At 36.4% G+C, this 24,697-nt stretch overlaps 2 protein-coding genes across 2 annotated transcripts in view; one reads left to right on the forward strand and one right to left on the reverse strand.

Moving 5' to 3' along the window:
* MTBP (MDM2 binding protein) overlaps nucleotides 1-5,444 on the reverse strand; it is a 32,387-nt gene extending 26,943 nt beyond the window's left edge. The window contains exons 1-7 of the mRNA XM_014253172.2: nucleotides 5,353-5,444; nucleotides 4,833-4,913; nucleotides 3,677-3,750; nucleotides 3,415-3,560; nucleotides 2,877-2,935; nucleotides 1,928-2,072; nucleotides 289-406 (exon numbers count right to left, since the gene is read on the reverse strand). Of these exons, the coding sequence (XP_014108647.2) occupies nucleotides 289-406; nucleotides 1,928-2,072; nucleotides 2,877-2,935; nucleotides 3,415-3,560; nucleotides 3,677-3,750; nucleotides 4,833-4,913; nucleotides 5,353-5,428 (699 nt within the window). The 5' untranslated portion in view covers nucleotides 5,429-5,444. The remainder of the gene's footprint in view (nucleotides 1-288; nucleotides 407-1,927; nucleotides 2,073-2,876; nucleotides 2,936-3,414; nucleotides 3,561-3,676; nucleotides 3,751-4,832; nucleotides 4,914-5,352) is intronic.
* Nucleotides 5,445-5,512: 68 nt separating this feature from the next.
* Nucleotides 5,513-24,697, forward strand: part of MRPL13 (mitochondrial ribosomal protein L13) — a 29,982-nt gene continuing 10,797 nt past the window's right edge. Inside the window, exons 1-6 of the mRNA XM_005516935.3 lie at nucleotides 5,513-5,580; nucleotides 6,154-6,277; nucleotides 8,895-8,988; nucleotides 10,695-10,755; nucleotides 20,242-20,328; nucleotides 20,633-20,754. Coding sequence (XP_005516992.1) covers nucleotides 5,554-5,580; nucleotides 6,154-6,277; nucleotides 8,895-8,988; nucleotides 10,695-10,755; nucleotides 20,242-20,328; nucleotides 20,633-20,754 — 515 coding nt within the window. The 5' untranslated portion in view covers nucleotides 5,513-5,553. The remainder of the gene's footprint in view (nucleotides 5,581-6,153; nucleotides 6,278-8,894; nucleotides 8,989-10,694; nucleotides 10,756-20,241; nucleotides 20,329-20,632; nucleotides 20,755-24,697) is intronic.

Raw genomic sequence — 24,697 nt, forward strand, 5'->3', positions numbered from 1 at the left:
ATGATTTGTGATAGATATAAAATTATCTAATTTTGAACAGTAAGTTTTAACAAAAATATTTCAGAGGGGTGCATCTGGATTTCTGAGGTTCAGATCTTGATGCATCGGTCTCATTTATCATTTCATCCTGTCACCCACCCAGACATGTTGCACATTACCTTTGAATTACATGATTGAAACCAAATTTGGATTAAGGCATAAAATGCACTGCACAATAAATGCTTTAAATGAGGTACACAGATGCTTTTAAAAATAACCACCACAATAATAAACTAAAACCTATTTTACCTTTCTTTCCCAGATCTGAATCTTTCCTCTCCAGAGTTCATTTAAATCAATAATATTCATGATATCATCTGAAGATACGAAGTCTGCTGACAGATAGTCTGCAATCTTTTGCCAGCTACTGTAAGAATATCGAAGAATTAATCTTACTGAATTTAGGACTACAAATAAACATGCAGTGCAGTTTTACAGAATTTACCGATGCACTGAAAAATCTTGTCTTAGCACTGAACAATCTTGTCTATGTCAAAAGAGACAGTAAAGCTTTACAAAAGCTTTATATTTCACAAAGTCAAAAATATTACAGAATTGTTCGTTCAGGCTCAGTAAAGGAAGTTGTTCATATGCTCCAAGAAAGCGACAGCAAAGAACTTTGACATCAAATAAGACTGACAGTGGCAAGCTGCAAGCACAACACAGTAATGCTGGGTGCTAGAAGCTGCAGCAAAGCCTGGCAGCCGTCAGTGGGGCCATCACTGGTCTGTCCAGATGGTTTGTAGTTAACCTTCTAAATGGAGATATGACTGCAGCACAAGCATTATCCAAATTCTACGAGAGAACAGCCAGTATCTGTGGGTTCTGCTGGCAGTCTGTCCTCTAAGCAAAATCAGCACCATCAACAGAACAGGAAGAATATGTGAAATCACTTTCATCAGAGATCTTCTACACCCAAATAATCTCACTTCACATAAAAGGCAACAGAAAAATGTATTCAGTCAAAAGCTGCCTCCACAGGCTGATATTAATGAGCACTGAGATCAAATATCTGTGGAAGTCACTGAGTAACTTTCTTGTCTTCCACATACCTCAGGAAACACTGCACAGTAAGGTATATTGCTTATTCTATCAAGGACTGAACATTCACCTTTTTGAACAGTTTTATTAATTTAGGATTAAGCTTAACCACATATGAAGCAAATTTCAATCTTTTGGGCATGGAGGGGAAGGAAAGCAGAGACCTTGCCAAGTTGCTCAGTATCCACACAATCATTCACTTTGTGGGATAAAAACCCCAAATCACTGTGGTTTATAGGGCAAGATATCACGGCCTTTATATGTCAATTAGAGGAGGACAGTAAGTAAATTACTTGACTTAATTTCAACTTGAATTAATAGTCTCAGTAATTCTTCATACTATCAGAATCTTGCAAAACATACAGGAAGTAATAGAGTTTATACTCCTTTTTCAAAAGGGAAAAATGAAGCTCTCTACTTTTCCTCCCTGAAATGTAATACCAAAGGTAATATAAAATCTAAAGTAAAACCAGCAGTAGAATGGTTTCATTTAAAAAAATCTGGAAAACTACAATAAATATATAAGTTATCCCATGGCATAACACAACATGAAAACATTGTAGGCACACTGAGCCCATGGAAAGGGAAGAGAAAATATTTTATTCTTTGCTCCCACAGAAAACAAGAAGTGCAGAAGACTGGCTCTTTTGCCTGCTTCTCTGGTTAGGACATGCATCTACAATAAATTAGCATGAGTAATTCCTCCCCTCATACAATATTAGACAATTTATGTATTTTCAAAGTATACCTGTAAAGTACTCAACATGCTGTTTTTATTTCAACTCACTGACCTATGCTAACACAAAACAGAAGTGACCTTGTTTTAGATCTGAAATAAATGTCATACCCTTTAGCATCACTTGCTGCAATAGTGATCTGTGCAGAGTGCCACTCTCGCAGGTGTTTCAGGGCACCAACAGCAGGTAAGCAGTCCTTTAACTTGGGTCCATCACATTCAACAGCCTGCAGGATTACATCAACCATTGCTCTGCCTATAAAACAGTTGTGTATGACTCAAAGGATCATGATGCAGTAAATTATTCAGTCATTTAAAGATAGATTAGTATTGGTTATCATTGACTGCTCTAAAACCAGCAAAAAGATCAAGTAACTTCAAGATTTAAAAAACTTTTCACATATTTTAGCTAATCTCCTGCTGCTCCTCTTAGATGAACACAAAGTATTTCATCGAGTGATAGATGAGATTTGTCTCCCATACATCTAAGCTAAGTAATTTTCCTACTTTTAACACTCTAAATTGCTATTCTTCATTCTTCTTGAGTTCCTTTGTTATCCCAAATCAACTTCTGCAACATTATATAACCCTAACATGCAAGGTGATATGTATCTCCAGTTTACAAAATCCCAATCCAACTGTTCTGATGTACTTCTCATCCTCTTGTCTCCCACCCACAAGTAAGCAGCAGTCAAATCAGATGTCAAATCAACATCTTCCTTTTTTTATAAGAAATTTCCTGTGTTGAGTTTTGCATTGCTATGATTATTTTGGTGCCATTTCAGATGGATAAATTTATTATATAAATAACTATTTTAAACTCTACTGAACTATAGCCTGCCAAAGAACCAAACAAGCAGCAAACTAGTCTTCAAGCTTATCTTCAATGCCAACCATGCTCAAGTTCCTAAACTACCTTCAAGAGCCACATTAAGTTAATTCAGCTACCAAAATAACATTGTCTGAACTTTTCCATTCACTATGCTTTTACCAGGTGAGTTTTTATATCAGTAACTAACAATATAAAATCCAATTAGATTAATTTTTAAAGACAGATTACCTGGGGCAGGCAGTTTATCAGCTAATTGATGCAGACTTTCAGCAGCTTCATCATAGATACTAAAAATGAGGAACAACATGTTTGGAACCAGAATATAAACAAAATCATTTAGAAACAAAATGTTTCTAAACAAAAATGTCAACTAATGAATGGTACCTGATGTAAGATCTTACATCTTTAAAAATGCACAAACATACCTAGGCTATGAGAAATCATCTCCTTTTACTAAGACAGAAGTAGGCCTAATGACATTGAAATAATCTGCAGTAAAACCGGAAGAAAATTCAAGAGGAATTAGCAAGAAATTTTTGTATATGTGATGTTGGCTGTTAGGAAACTGCTCAGTAAAAATCATCTGTAAAAAAATTAAATCTATGCTAAACAAAAGAAAAGTATTTTCAGTACTAGTAGGGGGATTGTTCATAGTTAACTCTTGCTTTGGTAGTAACTTGCACTTGTTAAGCTTTCTTGATCCCCTTGGGTCATCACTGTTAGATATCAGATCATGCTCTTTAAGTAAAAATAATAATACACATACTCAGTCAGAGACAGTGATTCTTGACTGTTACTGTCATCTTCCTCAAAATTTTGTGTGGTTCCCAGGTTCTCATCAATACTTTCTTGGTGAGAGTCTTCATTTTTCTGTGTGCCAACATTTATTTCCTCCCAGTCAGAACTGCAGAACTAATCAAACACAAAGACTTAAATAAGCAAAAAGACTTTTGAACACCTCAGTTTTAGCCTGTTGAACAGTCAGGCAGATGGCTGAGGAACTTATACTCTAAAAAAGTTTGTTTTACCTGATAATAACCACAAATGACCTGACTTGCAAAATACCATTTCTTTGCACCTGGAATACCAGCCACTGAGCATGCTGCAAAGAGATTAAAAAAAAAGATAAGATTTAAATTAATCAGTTCACTACAATCTATTCTTCCTATTTTAATGAACATATCTGTTAAAAGACTCTGTAAGTCATTTAATGTACAACAATTACTTGAGTTCTACTTTCCTTTGGCATCATAATTAAGTTCTGAACATACTAAAGTGTAGGTAAGTGTCTGGGCAAGTGTCTAGTACTGACGCTCTGACTGTTTATAAGTAAAAAAACCTTTGACCTCTTCTCTGTTCTGGGTAATATTGCTTTCTCTTTGCATGATCTGTATCAGACCTGAACTAAATAACACCTTTCATAAATATGATTTAGAGTTCACAAAATGAACATCATCTATCAACATTTCTATGCAATAAAAAGCATAGAAGTTGCAAACAGCTTAACATTCCCATCTCTGTGAATTTTAAGAGCTTATAATGGTTTTCCCAAATGAATACTAATTATATGACATATACATTAATTTTAATATATTATTATAGTTATACACTATATATAATTATTAATTATAATATTATCTGCGACAAGATGAGCTTATAACAGTATATATCCAAGTCAACTAAAGAACTAAGAAAGCATTTTTTTATTAAAAAAACCCAAAACAACAAAACACAAACACACAGCTCCTAAAAGTACTAAAGTAGATCTTAAGAAATCTATTTTAAGGTGAAAAAATTATTTCATATTCATCAATTAAGGTTCTGAATTGTTACCAAATAGACAAGCATTGCTTCCACTGGAAAAATTAGAAGGTATTATAGGAGTAATTAAAATATCACGCTTCCCACTGACTTGAGAAACAAGCCCTTTCCTACTTTTCCTTGCTCAACTGAACTGGAATTTCAAAACCATTCCCTTTCATTTCTTTCAACCAATCAATCTAATAATCTCCTAACACCTTAGCTGCTGAAATGATGCGAGTTCTCCACAGAAACAGGAGCAGCAGGAACAGGCCCACGCCACGCAATTTGATTTACTTACATTTCTGTTTCCACTAACAGAGCATGCAGAGGTCAATGCCTTGATACCATCTGCCCTACCTCACCGTGCATTGCAATATTTACCTGGGAATGTGCTCACATCTGTGTTTATAGATGCATTACAACTTTCTTTCAGAAACTGATATATGTCAGCAGCAGTCCCAGCTAGGAAAAAAATAAAAAAAAAAAATCTTAAAACTACTGAATTATGAAAGTTAAGTCTTACTTTCTTACAAATACAGTATAAAGTTCAGAGTGATATTAGAAAGTGAATTTAGGGGAGAAGGGGGAAAGGGATTGGTTGGGGTTTTAAAGAGAACGATCACCTGCAGATTTGCAGTTTAAAAAGGCAAATTTTTCTAAATTCTCATTTAAATCATGCTCAGGAACGTATTACAGAGTTACACCGCATAATGGCAACTAAGCAGGAACCCCCCGGAAGTTTCTGCAGGTTAAAGGCACCAAAGACTTTCAGCCTGAAAGCAAAGGGGTGTTTAGGGAGGCAGGAGCCCGGAGAGCCCCGCGGACACCGGAGCAGCCGCAGCCCCGTCCCCCGCCCAGCGCCCGCGGGGCCCCGCGGCCCCAGCGCCGTCCCCCGCGGTACCTGCGGCGGTCGCTGCCGCGGGCCCGCCCTCGGCCCGGCGCTCGCCCCAGCTCAGGAGCAGCACGTAGCGGTCCATGGCCGGCCGGGCCCGCGGCCGCCGCCGCTCCGAAGGTCCCGCGCTGTCGCCCGGGCCCCGCCCTTGCCAGGGCAGCGCTTCCGCTTCCCGCGGCCCCGGCGCGGCGCTCCCTGCGCGGCCGGCGGATGGCGAGCTACAGCAGGGCGGCCCAGGTGAGCTCGGCCTTCCCCGCGGAACTCCTCGGCCTCGCTGCCTCTGGACTGGGCCCCGGGGCCGCGGGCGGGTACGGAGGCTCCCCAGGCCCCCAGGGGAGCGCCCCGGGGCTGTCCCCGGTGTCCGCCCTGAGGGTGCCGGTGGCAGGAACTGCTGTGTGCGACGCGTCTGGGCTACAGGGACTCTCGCGGCTCGGGCTGAATGCTCCGTGTGGGGGAGCTGTGCCCTTAGCCGGGAGGGAAGGGGACCTTTGGCATTAAGTATTTCGCAGCGATGTTACGTTAGATACCTTGTAGCGAAAATGGAAGCTTGCAGCAGGAGATCTGCATTTTTGAAGCAAAGCCCTCAGGGCCGGTAACCGATCAGTGGTGTTACACGAGTACATCGCGCTGCAGTGGGTGTATCGCAGTGCTCCGTCCATTTAAAGGTTATTTGAAGGGGATGGTGCTGCATATCAATATTTCGTTCCGTATTTTTGGTTGTAAAAGAGGTGTTGATTTAATTGATGAGGAAGATAGATTACGGTAGTGTGAGCTTTTCCTATAAGAAATACTGAACCTCTTTCTTTTCAGCAATGGGCTACTTTTGCCAGAGCCTGGTACCTCCTCGATGCGAAGATGCAGCCCCCAGGAAAAATAGCAGCTGCCACTGTAATCAGACTCGAAGGCAGACATAAACCTATTTATCATGCACTAAGTGAGTATTGCAGTGGATGAAAGCAAATTTGCTTTTCTTCACATTCATGTTTCTTCCAATTTCAGTTTTAAAATCAAGCCTGATATAAAAGATTACATTTCTCAATTGTTTATAAATAATAAATTAATTGAGCTTTTTTCTCATCTTTTTCCATCATACCACTCCACTACCAAATGTTTTTTCTTTATCAATACACATAAAGGATGTTACGAATTTGTAATTCATTTTGAGTAACTGAATTACAGTGGGTTGTTCATTCATATTTTTTAAAACCTCAGAATATGTTCTGTAGATTTTAAATGTAAAGATTTAGTTCACAGTGCACATAAAGAAACATCCGAGTGCTTCCTTCCAGTAGATGCCCAGGACCACATTTTTGGAGTGCTTCATTCTGAATAAGGTGCAAAGAAGTCCTGTTTTCATGAGGCAGAGGGCACAAACTGAAAGACAGGATACTCTGAACATCAGATAAGATGTTTTGTACCATAAGAGTAGTGGGAAATCGTTGCCCAAGAGGTTGCAAAGTCTCCATCTGTGGAGATTTTCAGAAGCTGGTCCTGCTTTGAGCACAGGCTTTAGAGGACATGACCTTCAAAGGCCCCTTCCTGCCTCAACATTCTGTGATGAGGAGGCTGGGACCTGTCTGATACTTAAATGGGTGACAATCGTTGAAAGGTACCTTGTTTAAATAAAACAATCCTTTTGTTTTTCTGCAAATTAGAGATTCATCTATAAAGATGCATCTGTAATCCTGTTCATTACTTGTAACTCTGTAGTGCCTGTCTCATGGGGATAAGCATTTTATAAATAATAAAAAGTTGATCTTACGCACCACTGGTACAGTGTTCCCTGTAATACCAATGCAAATTTTTCCAGACACATTACTGAAACATAAAAGAAGCCTTGAAGTTGGCTCATGCATGCTGAAGTGTATGTTATAAAATTATACTGGATCTACTTCACAATAGCAGGCTGGATTTATAGTGCTGTAAAGATTTTTAAATGTCTATAGAGTTCTGCTGTTGCAAATTTTGTTGTATCCACGAGATGTCACTGCAGACTGAAGGCTGTCTTGAGAAATAAAGCAGATGCTGAGAAGAAAATATTTTGGTTACCCTGTGCAAAAGAACTTTGATACTTTTATGTCTGTGGAGTTATAAAGTCTTGGAAAGTATTTCAATGATAACTTTATTTTGTTTAAAATATTCTGTAAATCAGTACTTGGAGTAATAACTCCTTGGACAGAGTAACATAAGGGAGATTTTTTTTGTTTTGTTTTTAATTTGGTATTAATATTTGTTAATTCAGTGTTCTTGCAAGTGGAAAATTGTAGGCAGAAATTTCCTTAGATGAGCTTATTGTGTCATCTTACCAACCAAAACACCAAAAAGTCACAAAGTACAGTGTCGGTTTCCTGAAATTTATGAAGACATACAGTGTTTTTGGAACTGATCTGTCGGCAGTGAAAGGGTGCAGCAACAAAGATGTGTAAATTGCATTTGCACTTCAGGTGTAATTGAAAGTGGAGCATTAAAAGAATAAAAGATTAAAAAATAATAAAAAACTTAAGGTGTGAAACATGCTTTGATTAATTATATGCTCCTATAAAAAGTCCATGGTCAGTTCAAGACCTGCTTTGTATAGCTGCTTTGTTACCTACTCAAAAGTGTTTTAATCAAGTGAGCCTCTTCAAATACTTGTGTTCTAACATGGTGATACAAATGGGACTGAACTATGGACAAATCATTTTCACTTTAGTTGAGTGGGTGGCTACAGCTTATCAAGTTCATTACTTCTGATATTAAAAATGACATCTTTTCTCCTATTTATGTGATATTTTTGAGATAATAGAAGTTTTGTTAGTACTTTATTACTACAGAAGCCAAATTGCAAACTCTTTCTGGCAGGGTGTTGATGTTAGATTATAAACCCTGCACTTGAAGAACTTTGGATGTTAAAGTTGATGATATAACTCTAAACATACGTGTATATGCTGTAACATTAGCTTCTGTCAGAGAAATGAAAATGTGGGGTTTTTCCCAATAGAGCTGTTGGGGGTGGTGTTTCTAGGGCTTTTTCACCCTGCCACTTCCCTCAATGCAATAATTTTTCTTTGTTTTATATATTTAGCCTGAGAGTGTAACTATTTAATAGAAGTATTTTATTCACCCAAAATGTTCAGTGCTTCATTAAAGACAGATGCTGTGTTTATGAGAAAGTAAAATTAAAAATATTTAGGATCATTTGTAACTAACATTTTTTTTCCTGTTTTTTTAGTTGTTTTTTTTTAATATAGGTGTATATGTAGTATAATATGTTGAATAGAAAATTGCCTGTAAGCCAGATTTCCAAATCTTAGCTGAATAATTGCAATGATTTAGTCATCTGTCCTGATGGTATTTTACCTGCTTACCTAACCTGATAGTACTAAAAATAGCAATTAAGTTTGGTATTTAAATGCTGATTTGGATGACTCAAAAAGCTCCGATTTTTAAATTTTTGTTTTATGGAAGGTGTATTTATATTCTACTATGTATGTATTGCACATATTGTAGTTACTTTGATTGATTCCCTCTGTGGTTTTCTTTAATATTTTCCACTTATTTCTACCATGTAGATGACTGTGGAGATCATGTTGTCATAATAAATACAAGACATATTGCCTTCTCTGGTAACAAATGGGAACAGAAAGTATATTCTTCACATACTGGGTAAGCTTTGTAGTAAATAAAGCCTGTGGTAGTGAGCTCGTGGTAAATTTCATATATTTTCTTAATAGTTGAAGTATTTTTTAGCATATTGCTTTAAAAGGGAATTTCTGCTTTAACTTTTAGGGGGGTGTTTTGTTTGTTTGCATGTGTACAATGTTTAAAATTATGTAAACCTTTTTTCCTCTTTTATTTTTATTTTCTTTATTTTTGTTGTTTTTTTGTTTTTTTCTTATACCCAGAATATATTGCTAGGGAAATAATCTAACTCAAAAGTAGTCAGAACAACTGAATAAATTAACAGATTTGGTGAGTGAGGTTGTGCCTGGACCCAATGATCTGGACTATTCTGTTTACTGTGCAATAGAAGATATTTCTGTTGGCACCACACATTTAAGATACACACACACACATATATATATGTAGTCACCAACTTTAGTTACTTTATCCTACCAGGACCTCCTTACCTAACAGCAAATATTGGATCAGAGAATGAAATGAAAGTAGGAAAAACAATTAAAAAATGGAACACTCTCAAGCTATATTGATGTACAGTACATTGTTATATATAGTAGTGTAAAATACATTATTCTGACAGACATAACTTGTTTCGAGAGTGCAATAGTCAGCTACAGACAGGGTGTTGATCAGTTCGGTGCTCCTGTTTTATACAATGATACTAATACATAATTATCTTTGAGTGTCACAGTGTATCCAATTGAGAGATGAAAAAGTCACACTGAGAAAGCTAATGTTGCTAGTGTTAATGGTGCAGTCCTGAAATTGCTGAATTGCTGAGAAATTCTTCTTCAGAGGTGAAATTATTGTGTGGGTTTTTTTCTCCATCTCCCCCATGACCTAGAATTTTCTCTAAAAACTTAACATGTAAGTTAAAGCACTTACTTAAATACATAAGTTGGTTTTGAATAAATAAAAGTAATTGTTCACTTAAAACAAATACTTAAGTCCATGTAGCTCAGTGGACATGTCTTCATGATGCTGGGCCTATTTTCATTTCACTTAGGCTGATTCCTAATAATTTAATTCAATGAAAATTAAACCCCATTAATGAAATTAAAATTTACCTTTTTTCGTGTAATTTCTTAGTCCACGCTATCATTCATTTAAAGCTTATGCATAGATCTGCATTAGTGCAGCTTCAACATGTCACATAGGCTTTAGAAAGATGGATCCATTGCAGTAAAATTAAAATCTTATTACTGTAGATATGCCAAGTCTTGGTAAGGTTTATTTAGAATAGCAAGAAAATAAATGGTTCAAAGAAATCAAAGTTTTCAAAGGTTTATCAAAGAAAATAAACAGTTCAAAATGGATGTCTCCTATGTCAGCCACAGACTGGTTGTGAGTCTTGATCATCTGAAAATATTTCAGAGTTCTACATATCTTATTCCTGTTGTGTTCTATAGCTGTTATGGTATATTTAATAAGCAGCTTTGAAAACATATCGGTCTGCTTGTGAGGCACAAGGTTTTTCATACTCAAGTGAATAAATAAGAAAGCATAAATGGTGTTGAAATTAGATATTGGACAGGATAAATTAAATACAGTTTTAGGGCTCATGAGAACCACTTCCATTTTTTGGGGGCCTATAATGCCATTACACCATTGTTCGAGATGCAGTGATACTTTTGCTAAAATCATGCTTGAGCATGTAGAATTAATCTTGTATGTTTGTTTTGTTTTTCTAGTTATCCTGGTGGTTTCAAACAAGTGACAGCAACTCAGCTTCATTTGAAGGATCCAACTGCTGTAAGTGTTTTTCCCTTCTTCTCTTTCATTTGTGAAACTGGTTGGTTTCCAGTTAATTAGTTCCCCTAAACAAATGGGATCAGTTACCTGCATATGTAAATTTAAATTACAAACATTCTGCTAGTGGTTCATAGAAGCTTTGCTTGTGACACCGTTTTTATAAACAATGTTTTCAGGGTTAGATTGTAAGTTGTGTATTTTTGTCATTCTTCCATGCTGTCCAAAGGAGCAAATCAACTTGTTTGCTTTACTAATTTTTCACTTATTTACTTCCTTTTAGTTTGAGGGGTCTGACCTGTCGCATAAGTGAACTGCCTCCAGTTTAAGTCAGCTAAGATGTACTTGATCTTAATGACCCGACTGCTTTTTTTAAGAGCCAGCAACAATAATGCTAATCTTAAAAAAGTTATAAAGTGCATCTGCCTCTTTTTCCTGGTGAAATTCAACAGTAGGTTTTCAGTAATGATGTTTCTTAAATCTTTCCTGCAATGCTGTGTGTTCATGGTGTGAAAGAAATGGAAATGGTGATTATATTAAACATAAGCCTCTTATCTGTGTTAGACTATTGTATATTCTGAAGTGCAGTGTTCATGTGTTTTTACCGATGAAAAAAGTAGGGAGCCAGATATGAACATTTTGACTTACACGGTTATGGAAGTACTTCTACTGCAACTTGAATGGACAGCATTGGAGGGCTGAATTCTCTAAGTACTAATGTTTCAGAGCATGATACAAGACCCACAGAGATTATTAGATATTTATGTTCAGTTTTGACTTTGAAATGCTTTTGTTTGGGTCACTTTATATATAAAATATAAAAGTGTTTCTTCCTTCACCTAGAGAAATTTTATCTGCTGTAAAATTCATTGGTTTTATCAATGATTTGGAAATCCTGGTTTGTCCAAAGTCTGCCTTATACAAGTGCAAATACTCAGTGAATAAGTGGTGCACCATATGAATTTGCCTGGTTTCTGTTTTTACTGTCACAACTTCTTCAAATAAAATGAAACTTAATCCTACATTTGCGTGTAATGTTCTGTCTAGAATTTTTCAAAATAAATGCTTTTGCAAACAGCCTCTAAGATAGTTTTCATTCCTTTGGGAATTACTGATAGTTCCATGTCTCAAATGGACTAGTCAACCTATTTCATTTGAGCTTCAGGCAGGTGCTGAGCACTGGGAGGCAGTGTAACACAACTTGTTAGGGCATGGGAATTGGATGTTCTCTAAATTGCCTTTTGGCATTCGTTCTGAAATACCTCTTTTCTTGCCAGGCTCAGAGATTAATTTCTCTGCAAACAGAAGAGGGTGAAATGCATTGCCAAAAACTAAAGCATGTTGGACAAAGGCTCAGCAAATGGTGATGTGGCTTGAGTCTTGGTCTAATTTAGCAGCAGACACTATTTTTTTAGCACAATGGTGGAGTCTTCAGCAATTAACTCTGTCATTCTATTGAAGATGGAGCATTCAGTTGCCTTTCTCATAAAGATATCTCAGACATGTTTTTGTCATAATTAGTAGTAGTGGGTGGTAATTTGGCAAGATACATTCTCTGTGTGTAGTTGTAAGAGGTTTTTATGGCTAGAAACATTTGTTTACTAGTTGAATTGTATTGGAGTGAAATGCATTGGGATATGACAAAAATGGAAATTATGATGATGCTTTGTTAACAGGTTTTATTTTTAGAACTAGCTTTTAAAACCTGAAAAAGTGGTACTGTGAAAAAACAATGTCAGCCTAACTAACATATGGATTTTCAAATCATAATCCAAATGACACATAGTTATTATGGAGACTTTTATAAATCACTTTATTTCCCTTCCTTTCTCTTTTAATCACATCAAATTCAGTTCCTGTGAAGCCAGTGGAATTATGAAGATTGTAGGAAGCAAGCTGTATCTTCTGTGGCATCCAAATCTTCATTTTGTAAAGTGTTACTTTTATCCTGGCAGCTACTTCTATTTCTCTGCTCTTGGAGTTACTGCCTCCTGCTAATTCATCCTTGTAGTGCTTCATTAGATGAGTCATCATTGCTTTTGGAAATAGTGCTGTTACAGAAATTAAGGCAATAAATTAATGGAAGAGACTATTTCCAAGGAAAAGGATGTTGTAAACTTGCTTGGTGTTACATAGAGATTTTGCAATGGATTTGACTATTTTCCAGTTTATATGAGACTTTCTGAGTGTGTGTGTGTATAGTGGGACTGCAGGAATGCTTAGCACTGTCTTTACTTGCATATGTCTAAATTCTTACATGCAAGTCCCCAAGATAAATATTTTTCTGTTAGTTTTGTTTCTAGTATACAGAGTTTTTGGAAAACCTGGTTCACAGCTAATTGCTAGTTTAAAAGATTATAATGAGTAATTTGATGCAAAATGCTATAGTTCATGCTTACATGGGAGGCTGAAAGTCATAAATATTGTTGTCAGAATTTAGACAAGGTTACTGTAGTATCATCCCTGATCATTTTTAGCTCCTTCCTAAGGTACCACCAAGGTTAAGTGATAATCTCCCTTAATTGGAGCTCACCTCGTTGTATCTATCTTATTAATTTTGGAGCTTTACTTTACTTGGAAGTGGTAGTTAGTGCTTCAGAGGGGTTGTGCTGAATTTGAATTTACACGTGCCTTTTTTCAGAGGCCATAGGATGATTCAGATTGAAGAGAACCCAAAGAAATCTCTAGTCCAACTTCTTACTTGAAGCAGTGTCAATTATTAGGTCAGATAAGTCTGCTGGGAATTTATCCAGACAGGTCTTGAAAGCTTTCCATGGCAACTATTTGTAATCCATGACTTCTCTTCTGTGTTGAAAGAAATAACTTCACTTGTCCAATCATAAGTGTCTGATCTCTGACGTATAACTTTGTACCTGAGATTAGCAGTTGATGTTTTGTATAGAGTTTAATGTTCCTTGTTCATTTTGCCAAGTTTTTCAGCACTTAAAAAAGATTTGGGTTTATGCAAGGGTGAAAATTAGAGTGTTAACAAAAAGATACCAAAAGTGCATAGTCCAGCACATTTTAACCTTAAATACTTGTGAGTTCATAAATACTCACTGAGTTTGTGTGGGAGGCATGAGGAGGGGAGTGTCTCTGAATCTGTTTAAAATTTCAAGTGTTTTCAGTTGTCTGCTCTTCTGCAAAATAGCAGAGAACAGAACTCATCTATTGAAGTTGACTGGGCTACTTTAAGAAGTGCATATTGAAGAAAAAACCTAGCTTGTTCACATTTCTCTGACTTAGATTGAATGTAAATTCTTGGGCCACCCATAAGCAAAACTATAAAATATGTTCTTTAGGTGCACCATGAAACTTTGTTACTGTAGTTCAAAACAGCCACTCTGTTCTTCAGGTTAATGTAATACTAACATTCTGTATGACAGCAATAATATCTTAGGATATAAGTGGGCAGGCAGCATTAATTTCCGTTGGAGGTTGCTAAAACAAAAATCTGATTGAAGGGTTTGGTGTATTTTCTTTGCCAGGACAATCTTTTGAAAGTAAAGGAAACTGGTAAACCTTTGGATTCGAGGTGTAGGTGTTTAGAATACACAGAGATTTGGGATTATCTTGGCTTTTTTTGTAATAAAACTTGCAGAAGTTTTATTTAGCTGGAAAAGTGATGGGCATGAGACCAGCATTTTCAAAATTAGACTTCTGTGTACTTGATACAGAAAGACTAAAGGTTGTAATTTTAAATCTCAGATTTGAGAGGGTGCAAAGATTACTTGAGTAAACTTTGTAGAAAAATCTTACGACTTTTCATTTGAATGCCTGCAAAATAATGTTGTCAGATCTAATCTGTAGAAGCAGATAGTAATCCTGTAAGAACAAAGTTTTCAATCATTTTTTCTTTGATTTGTGATTTGAAAGGTAGGCAAAACTCATCTTATTTTTCTTAATTTTTTTTTCCTGGCCGCATCAGAAACTTGACCCCAAAAAAGAAGAAATTGCATTTAGCAATTTCTAAATGCTAATTTCTAAATGCTCAGTGAGAGGATTGACCTTTGCATTATTAGAGGCTGTATTGCCTGTGACAGAGAAATAATGGGCGATAATTGTTCAGAATGAATGTTACCTGCTAGGGAAGATTAAGTGAAGCTGTATGGAAATGTGCAGGGAGGGAGCCTCCAGGGGTGTCAAGGTTTTGGTTTGTTCAGCTGCTGGCACTGATATGAAGGGGTTTAAAATGTTCTAATTCTCCTTTTGAATGCCCTTTAGCAACTGATTGCATGTGTAGACTTGCCATTATGGTCTTTTGAAGAAAAGCAAAGACAGCACAGTTAAATCTTGCTGTTGGTATTTGAGAACCTATTTTTTTTGCATCAGTAAAGAATAGTTGATAGAATTATATGTACTTGCTAGAAGTCAGTTACTGGAACACTAGATGTAGTAGCATTTCCTTCTATTACTAGGGAGTAATGTTTATTAATTAAGTAGAGCAAAACTTCAAAGACTGGATTAGGAGGCACACAAGTTAGTTTTGCATAGGGAGGAGAACATGCTATCTTGAAACGTTACCTTGAAAACTCCAGGTGATCTCAGTAAGTCTTAGAGCTGACATGGTCATTTTCTTCATAGTACACAAAAATAAATGCTTATATTAAAAAGTCTTAATCCATTCCTTATTTTTGAGTCAAGTTAATAATTTAAAGGAAACATTAAACTTCCACATTTTTGTTAAGTGAAAAGCTGCAGTGGAAAGTCAAATGACATGCATGTGCATGGAAGTTTAATTCGTTTGTGACCAAATGATTCATGTGGCAGTATTGAGTACATTCACTCCTGCTGTACTACTTGTACAACTGTCAGAGGTAGAAAGTTCTTTGTGTTATATTTTATAATGTGTGGTGAAAAGAACAATATTGTATACAGAAGAAAACCATGGACTAGTAGAAGGAAGATGTGGTATTGAACTGTACCTCCAAGTAACTGCTGTATCACTTGAAATTCTTTTAGAGTTATTTTGGTATGCCTTGTAATTAATCACTTTGTTTTCTCTGGAGCGCTGTGTCCTTCCCATGTTCTAGAGTTGCTTCCTGTTGATTATTGGACTTAATTCTGTTAGGATAGACTTTTTAATAGCTGTAAGGGTAGACTTTTTTTCTGGAAATTCAGCCAATTATTTTGTGCTTCTCAGTACTAGGAGTATTGCTCTGTTGATTTTCATCTTTAAAGTATGTTTTATCTGGCAAAAAATCTTTCTCAGAACTTGTCTCCATCAGCCATAGTCTACAAGTTGCACGTAAGCCAAAGCCTGTCACAAAAATTGAAATGTTTAAGCCTCATATTGTTTCAAATAAATATATTTTAATTTATTTGTACTCATAAAATGTATTAACGTGTTGTAAGGGACTGAAAGTGTAAGAATTTTAATAGACCTGCCTTCAGATTCCTTTCCTTCTAATTAGCCCTTTAAATTGGAAACTAAAAGAATAATATCATAGAACTGTGTTATTAAGAGCATGTCTATGCTGTGAGTGTATAAATTAGCTAAGCTGCAAAAAAGGTATTGCAATATTCAAAATGGGAACTTTGTAATTAAAAAAAAAACTGGGACAAACAGCATTCCAGTAGAATAAAATTCCTCAAGTACTAATGCTGGGGTGGCTATGTACATTTATCTGATGGTGGATGTCTTTCCCTGATAAAGTGTCATGGTGTTTAGGAGTAAATATTTATGAGGATGTGGAATTTTACACATTGATAGTACTAAAGATAAAGGACTAGGGGAGGAGGCAGAGAGAGTCCGTGAACAACTGAATAAACTGTAAAGCTGTGCTAATCAATTTCAAAATGAGATCAAGGTTGCAGTGATCAAGGTTGTGGGTGGGTAGACCTCTCTGCCAGTCTGAAATCCCACAGAAATCACCAGCTTTTTTAACTTTCATGTAAAATTAAGCTCTTGCTATTTTAATAGGTCAAAGTAAGCATAATGACATAGAAAGCAATAACGTTTGTCTTTTATTAGAAGTGTATTACAAGCATGTAAAAACAGGGTTTTTATTGTTAATTCCTGAAAGAAACAATATGTTCTGATGTGTTTTTTCAGGGAGCATTGAATCTGGGTTTGGGCTTCATGTGAATTCAGTAGCAGGTTTGCAATTCCATACTTTTTTTATTTAGGGTTGGTCTATTTTTAGTAAAACTTGAGCATGTTCAGGTAACAGAAGAACCCTTACTTAACACCCTGCAAGTATTGCTGGTTGGATCTGCCTTTTCTGTTACACAGTCTTACTCAAGGTGCAAAAGCAGTCTGTAAAACTTCAATTAAGCCTGTGGGTTACTGATTTCTTTGACTTGACACCACACCAGTGAAAGTGAAGTTGTGGCTGTAGGCAGAATTTTGGCCAAGAAGTTGGATGTAAACTTGGTCTTTCCAGTAGCTGGGTTTGGGTTTATTTTGGCTTGAAGAAAGTCTTCGAGGCAGAAGTTACAATGAAGGAATTTTTCCAGCACTGCCTTTTGTGTCCTGGCTCCCTGTTTAGCCTTCTGTTCTGTAGTTGGACTAATGACCTTGCAGTAAATCAGAGTCCTGGGTTGCTTTCAAAGCAGCGTGGCCAGCAGGGTGAGGGGGGTGATTCTCCCTCTCTCTGCTCCGCTCTGGTGAGGCCCCACCTGGAGCACCGTGTCCAGCTCTGGGCCCCCAGCACAGGAAAGGCATGGAGCATGATGGAGCAGGCCCAGAGGAGGACCACAAAAATGATCAGATGGATGGAATACTCCTCCTATGAGGAGAGATTGAGAAAGTTGGAGTTGTTCAACCTAGAGAGGAAAGGACTCTGGGGAGAGCTTATTGTGAACTTTGATGTATATAAGGGGGCTTACAGTAAAGATGGGGACAGATCTTTTATCAAGGCCTGTAGTGACAGGACAAGGAGCGATGTTCTTAAACTGAAGAGATTTAGATTGGAAATCAAAGAGAATTTTTTTTTGTGAGAGTGGTGAGACTGAAACAGACATCCCTGAGAAGTTGTGGATGCCCCATTCCTGGAAGTGTTCAAGGCCAGTCTGAATGAAGCTTCGACCAGCCAGGTCTAGGGGAAGTTTTCCCTGCTCATTGCAGGGGGTAGGATGGGATGACCTTAAAAGTTCCCTTCCAACCAAACCATTCTGTGATACTTTGGCTTGCCTGGCAGTAAAAAATAGTTTGTGCTTCATGTGAACTGATTTTTCTGTTGCAGATCTTGTGGTTATGAACTTCTTGCATGTGTGAGGGGGTACAGAAAGGCAAATGAGTTCTTAAACAGCATAGAGAACAGTAGATGTACCGAAGCATGCCTTGGAATATGCTTATTGCCCTTAGGATACTTACCTGCAGAAATTGTTATAGAATTTACAGTTGTCTATGATAATTCATTATCCATTATGATTCTTCAAGTCCTGTTTTCATGGTAGTTTGTTGGAACCTGAGCTTGTCAGTACTGCAGTGACTGTACACAACATTGAAAATATTTATTCTTGTTCAAGCTTGTGTATATAAATCAGACATTCTTTACAGAGTGATTTGTTTCAATTGGCACATTTTTACTACTGAACTGAACTTTTTGTAATGTAGATAAAAAATTCAGAACAGATTCAGTAATCAGAAGTATCCACAACCAAAATAGATCAGTTGCTCTACCTCACTGATTTGTTTCAGCAGATAACTCTGCCTCATGCTGCAGAGGAAGATCAAAAATCAAACATGAACATTGGTTGCTTGAAGAAATCAAGTATTTAACATAATGTTCATTAAAGTATTTTAAAGTCTCTTTTCATTGGAATGAAATCATTAAATAACTAGCTCTGTGTATCTGTAGGTCAGAGGTCATACATTGGATCATGTGTATGTACAGTTTATTAGTCTAAGAAATCAACACTGGTTCTAACACAGTCTGAAGTTAAAAGTAATTTTTAGATAAGGAAAAAATCCCCACAGTCAATGTGTTGTGAAGTCTCAAGATTTGTTTGTTTAGTTCTGATGCATTTTGATCTTTCACTGGCAATAAGGAAAAACACTGGATAGAAAGGAAAATTAGCGTATGAACTTAAAATTATTAATGATGAAAGGGCTATTCACATGAGCTGCTGTTAATAGCTCTGTATTTTCTTTAATTGTTGTGGTATCTCACTTGATTTTTTAATATTCAGTGAAGCAAACCAGTGAAGGTTCATTTTCCTTGCCCTTGTCTAAGCAGATAGTATACTGAACTAAATAAATTATAGTTTGCTCTACAAGCATGAATAGTTTTTATCCCTAAAAAGCATTTGTTTTCATCTTTGGTTTTTAATACATGCTTATTAATTTTTATTAGAGAAAGTATAAAAACTGTATATTAATCTGCATGACCTGATATATTTCTCCTGTCATCTTGATTTATTGCATTTGGCCACATATTTATGGTACTGGCTGCATAGCACCTGAACATCCTATCTTAATGTGGTTCCACCTGGGAACTTGGTGATTGTCTCTAAAATTTCAATTTAATTCCTTTAGTTAATTTTATAAAAAGAAGCCATTTTGCTCAATATATTTTAGAAAATATCCAGGTGCCTGCAAGATTTGTTTGTTCTTAATGCCCTGCATTTCAGTGTGGTTTATTGGCTTGAGCTTGATGTTGCACTAAGCATGCCTGGGTAGTTTCTGATTTGGATCTAGTTTATATCCAGGTGTCCTGGAGCAAACATTTTATTTACAAAATTGCATGTAGGTCTAGCTCTAAATGCTTTGCTGTCCTTTATGAAACCTTTTTTGTCTTCTACAGTTGTGTGCATTGTTTTACATTTACAAATGTTCCCCTTCAAGATGAAGTCCATAACAATTTGTTTTGTATTTAATAAAACACATCTTTACCAGAGTCCAAGAGAAAATCCCATTGAAGTTTGTTTACTTTACAATGAGCGTCATCTAGAGTAGATGTACAAATTCTATTCATTCCTGATGTTTAGAAGTGAGATTGTTCATCTGGAACTAATAGCAAGGGAATGTATTGTAAATATAAATAGCAAGTTCATAATGCAGTGTTTTGGTATGCCAGCTTTGCTTAAGGTACAAAACATTAATTATAAAACTGTCTTAAACACAGCAGATTATATTATTAAACTAGTTGCTGGGACCACTTGGAAATTTGCTAGAGCATTTTTTTTCTTAAACAATATGTATATGTAAATTTGCAGTACAATAGAGTTACCACAAACTTCTCAATTCTTTGAAGCTGAGTGATCATATGCAGTCATTCACAATGTTAAATATAGCTCTTAACTTTCTAAGCTGAAATTTTCTACATGGGTCTTAAAATAAGTGTTTATATTATGAGGAGTAAGTATTCCTTTCTTTAAAATTAAGGTCTAGGGCACCTTCTGAATGTGGTGCCAGAATTCTTCAGCATGAAGAATGACTAAGAGCTTCAGTGATTAATGGAGTGGACAGAGAGAAACACAGTTAAGCTATTTCGTGTTATTGGTAACCTCCCTGATTATATGTTGTTATGTTACCTTCCTCAGATCGTTAAACTGGCTGTTTATAGAATGCTTCCAAAAAACCTTCAGAGAAGAACTCTGATGCAGAGGCTACACCTGTTCCCTGAAGATGTGAGTAGTCATGCAGTTATGTTCGCATCCTTGTGTTATATAGAGGTGAAGTGGGAATGTTAGCAAGAGCACTCATGTCATCAGGTAAATTAAAACAAAACTGAAACTACTTTTATATATATATATGTATGTATATATATAAGTAGTTGGGTGTTTTCCATATTATTTCATTGAACCATGAGATTCAAGATGTATGACATTGCTGTATTTAGGTCAAACACTTAGCATGAAGAATGCAGTGCCATTGACAGGGGTGTTGTTTGTTAAAGAGTTAGATAGTTAAAACTGTTCTCACCTATCTCAGGTTATTCCAGAAGATATAGAGAAGAACCTTCTACAAGAGATTCCTCAGCCACGTGCAGTCCCCAAGAGGTTAGATGAATATACACCAGAAGAAATTGCTGCCTTTCCGAAGGTTTGGACTCCGTAAGTATCCTAGATTTTTTTAAGAGGAGGCATTGACTGAATATGTATTATTAATTTTTTATTCATTATTTCTTTCTACATTAGTAGAAAGAAAATAGCCATTCTACTCTTTGTAATTTTTTTTTGAGAGAGGAGGTCATTAAAACAAAGAACAATGGTTGCAAAAATTTTCTGTTTCTGGTTTGTTTTTTGTTTTTAATAAGAAAAGCTTTACTTAAAATCATGTTTTCAACTCTCTGCTTCAACAAAATGAGTAGGGTAAAAACCTTCATTTCCTGGTTTAAGTTGTATGTGCTCTATAATGCATAACTGTTAGCCATAGCCAAAGGAGATGCCACTCAGGTCTGTAAACTTTTAAAAGCTTAATAAAAACCACTTGTACTTAGGCTCCTCAGCTTAGATAATACTAAAATAAATCTCTACATCTGTCCTGTGTAATGGAGGCACCTCTGTGTTACAGTGTCTGTTAAAGGAAACAGAATCCAGCAAAGACATTGAGCCTCTTCTGAGCTGAAACAGGGAGATTGGTTTTGACTTCTTCTAACCTATGTCAGTGATAAAAATTGCTATATTTTATCCTCACTACTGAAAGGGGCTGAAATTCCTGAGACTTCCTGGTTTCTATCAGATTTCAGTGGATTAGCCCTGAAGAAGTTTAGATTCTGCACCGTTGGCCAGAATTCTTGCAGTACATTACAGTAAAGCTGATAAGCCTGTCCTGTCATATGGTTTGCTGTAGTATTCTGTAACTGTGTTCAGTATTAAAACTGTAAAGGTCCTCCACAATAACTGGGCTTGAATGAGGAGCTGGCACTTAGTTTCAGCCAACTAATTGGGAGTATCTGTATTGTCAAAGGAAATAGTGTCATGCTGACAGAGCTTTTAAAATGTGTTTCTTTGTCCCCACGCACTACTATAGTCTTGGTTGAGTTCACCTCCTTAGGACTGGGCCATCTTAATTGTGTTGACTCGCAGGTGTGTGTGGCAGAGGACAAATAAACTTGATGCCATCTCATTTAGTTATTGCTGTCAAACTAAGTTTTGTAATATCTTCATGTCAGCATATTAACCTTGGGGGAAATCTGCAGGTAAGAATACTACTGCAGTTAGAATTCCCCTCCCATAGTTTCTTGGAACCATTCCCTCTGGAGGAATTCAAAGCACAGAGAAAATAAGCATCCCCTTTTTTTATATTTCTCTCCACTGCAGTCTCATTTGGATTGATTGCTGGTAACTGCTCTCTGTATACAATCTTTTTACTCCTTGCCAATTATGGGGGCTGTGGAGTGCAACTGCCTTAGAAATCCTATAGCAGATAGTGATTCTCCTGTGGGAGGGCTGGGGAGCTCAAGTGGGTATTATGGTGAGAAAAAACATTGAATAGGTGGGCTTGAGAGGTACAGAATACTGGCTCCAAAATGAATGAGAGCGTGCTAGAGAGAAATGGAGCTAGTGGGCTCTTGGTGGATGGAGTTTGGGAGAATTTTAATGCTCTGAGTATAGAGACTGGGGCAGAAGTTTGCCTTCAGCCAACTACTACATCTAGAGCCATATTTAAAGGCCTAGAGACATTTTAAAGAGACAAAATTCTAACCCTTGGTGTGTTGGACTTTTGTTCCACCTGCTTTTCTGCTCTCAGGAACTGATTTATCTAGCAGAGGGATAAGAATGAAGATGGTTATCTTCATTCTCTCTGCTAACTGCAGGGCTTATTGCTGTTGTAATTTTGGCTTCTTGTCCTGGCCTACAACCAGACCATTGTTGGTGTCAGATAAGTTTTAATTTAATCTTCAGCTCACTTTTTTAGCAGTTTTGATCTTGGGAAGAGTTTCCAATATGAAGTAATGGGAAAAATAATAATAATGTGTTTCCTGTCTGAAGGGATAACTGTATTTTGATTCTCTAGGATTCTGATTTCAGGGCAAAGGGGAGAGGAGAGCTTAGTTGGGAAATAAAAAATAAAGAATTGAGAAAATTTGGTGAAATAACTTTCTGTTATCACATATGATGTGATAAGTAAAATAAGTAAGAGGTCTGTAAAAGGGGAATTAAAATGAACCATTGTGGTCACTGTTCTGATTAAAATGCTAGCTGCAGTATCTGAGAATAGACAGCTTTTGCACCAAACACGTTAAAAGAAAGGGTGTATGAATATGCAAAGATAATAGAATCTGTGTTCTGAGTTTTTTCAATGTGTGAACCCTCTGAAGAAGTAGTATTTGCATTATTATAATATTCCTCTGAAAGACTGGAGACAGAACGAAAGTATAAATATTTACATATTCTTCTTTTTCGAGGCATATAACATAAATATGCTTTTAAAAAAGAAGTCAAAAAATGGACAGCTTTGTTCAAAAAATCAAAGATAGGTTAAAATATTGTTGTATGAATCTGATAATTTGAGATGTACTGAAAAAAAAACTACCTGACATGAAAATTATTTCACAAGAGAAAACATAAAGGGAACATGAGTTGTTTTGTAGAAATCCAAATATTGCAGAAATATACATGTATCTCAGAACACCAAACTGATTTTCTGTTTGGGTTCCTTGTCATTTCATTCTTTTCAGATGCCCAGGGAGGTTTTGAAATTTCGAGCCCTGGAGATGCTCAGAACTCACTGCACAATTCCTGAGCAAACATGTAATGTTGAAGTTAGTTCCTCTTTTAGTGTAGTCCTTCCAGATGCAAGTAATTCTATAGTTCTTTATATATGGGGAAAGTAAACAAACATAGTAAAATAGATTAATATTATAATAAGCTGTGTTTAAAAAACCCAGTGCATAGTTTGCTAATCTTATTAGTCCTGTTTGGCTTTTCCTTGGACTGCTGTTTGCTGCTCTGTAGTAGGATCTTAGAAATCTGGGTGAGAACACACAGTGCTGAAATGAGTAGCCTTCTCTTGTCCCGTGTTCTGTTTGGGATGTACAAAGCCTTCTTGTGGACTTGGATCTGTGAGCTTCTGCAGAGCCCATGCAGTATTAGCAGTCCTTACAATAAACCAGAAAATGAAGGACACAGAAAAGCTTTAAACTATTTTTTTTTTCTTCAGATGATTTTAGTAATTCTTCCTGCTTTAGTTGACTTTTGTTTTTAATTATTATTTGTCTTCCATGAAGTTTTGAGTCTGGTGACCAACCGGTTTACCAAAGGGTAGATATTTAGAAGGTAATGAAATATCTCTGAGAGTGATTATAAAAGGGAGAAAATAGAGGGAGATAGTGTTAGTGGTTCATCTTCTTTCTATAAAAAAAAAAAATAGTTGGTATTAGCCCTTTAAGATACCTGTATGCTTTAAGGGAAAAGATCAAATGAAAAGGTTTGTATTGATTAAAGGTATGTGAGGCTATAAATACAGATAAACACAATGAGTAAAAAATTAATCTTTGAGGTTTTTTTATTAAAACTTATACTCAAGAAATGTATGTTACTATAAACTAGATATAAGATAGATAATAGGGAACAAATGTAAATAGCTGAATTTATGAGAAATTACTAATATCAGGAGGAAAATACCCTTTTTCTCTTTAATTGGAAATAATAATGTAAATTTTCTTCTGGAATGTGAAGAACTTGGTCAGTTCTGCTAGTGATGTTATTGGACGTTTTGACTATATTTTGTGTTAAAATGTCTTGCTCTAGAGGGCTCTTTAAAGGTTGTTTTGCTGGTAGTTGCAGGTTGACCCGCCACAGAGAAAGACACAGTATGCAAGTGGAACACTAAAACAGATACAGATTTTAAGGAAAGCACAGGTTTGGAAACCCAGTAGTGATTTTCAGAGTAGTGAGCCTTCCAAGCAGCCCTCCTTTCACCATGACAGGACATCCAAAGGGATCTTGCTCCAAGAAAGTGGAGAATTAAAAGTCAGAGAAGCTTTCTTCAAGTGTTCTTTCCTTTTATTCCTAATCTGAGCCAACTGATTTACCAACTTGTGCAGAGTTT

The sequence above is a fragment of the Pseudopodoces humilis genome, chromosome 1, assembly GCF_049639895.1.
Source record: "Pseudopodoces humilis isolate 2021_Gansu_Grassland_sample_001 chromosome 1, ASM4963989v1, whole genome shotgun sequence".
Lineage (NCBI taxonomy): Eukaryota > Metazoa > Chordata > Aves > Passeriformes > Paridae > Pseudopodoces > Pseudopodoces humilis.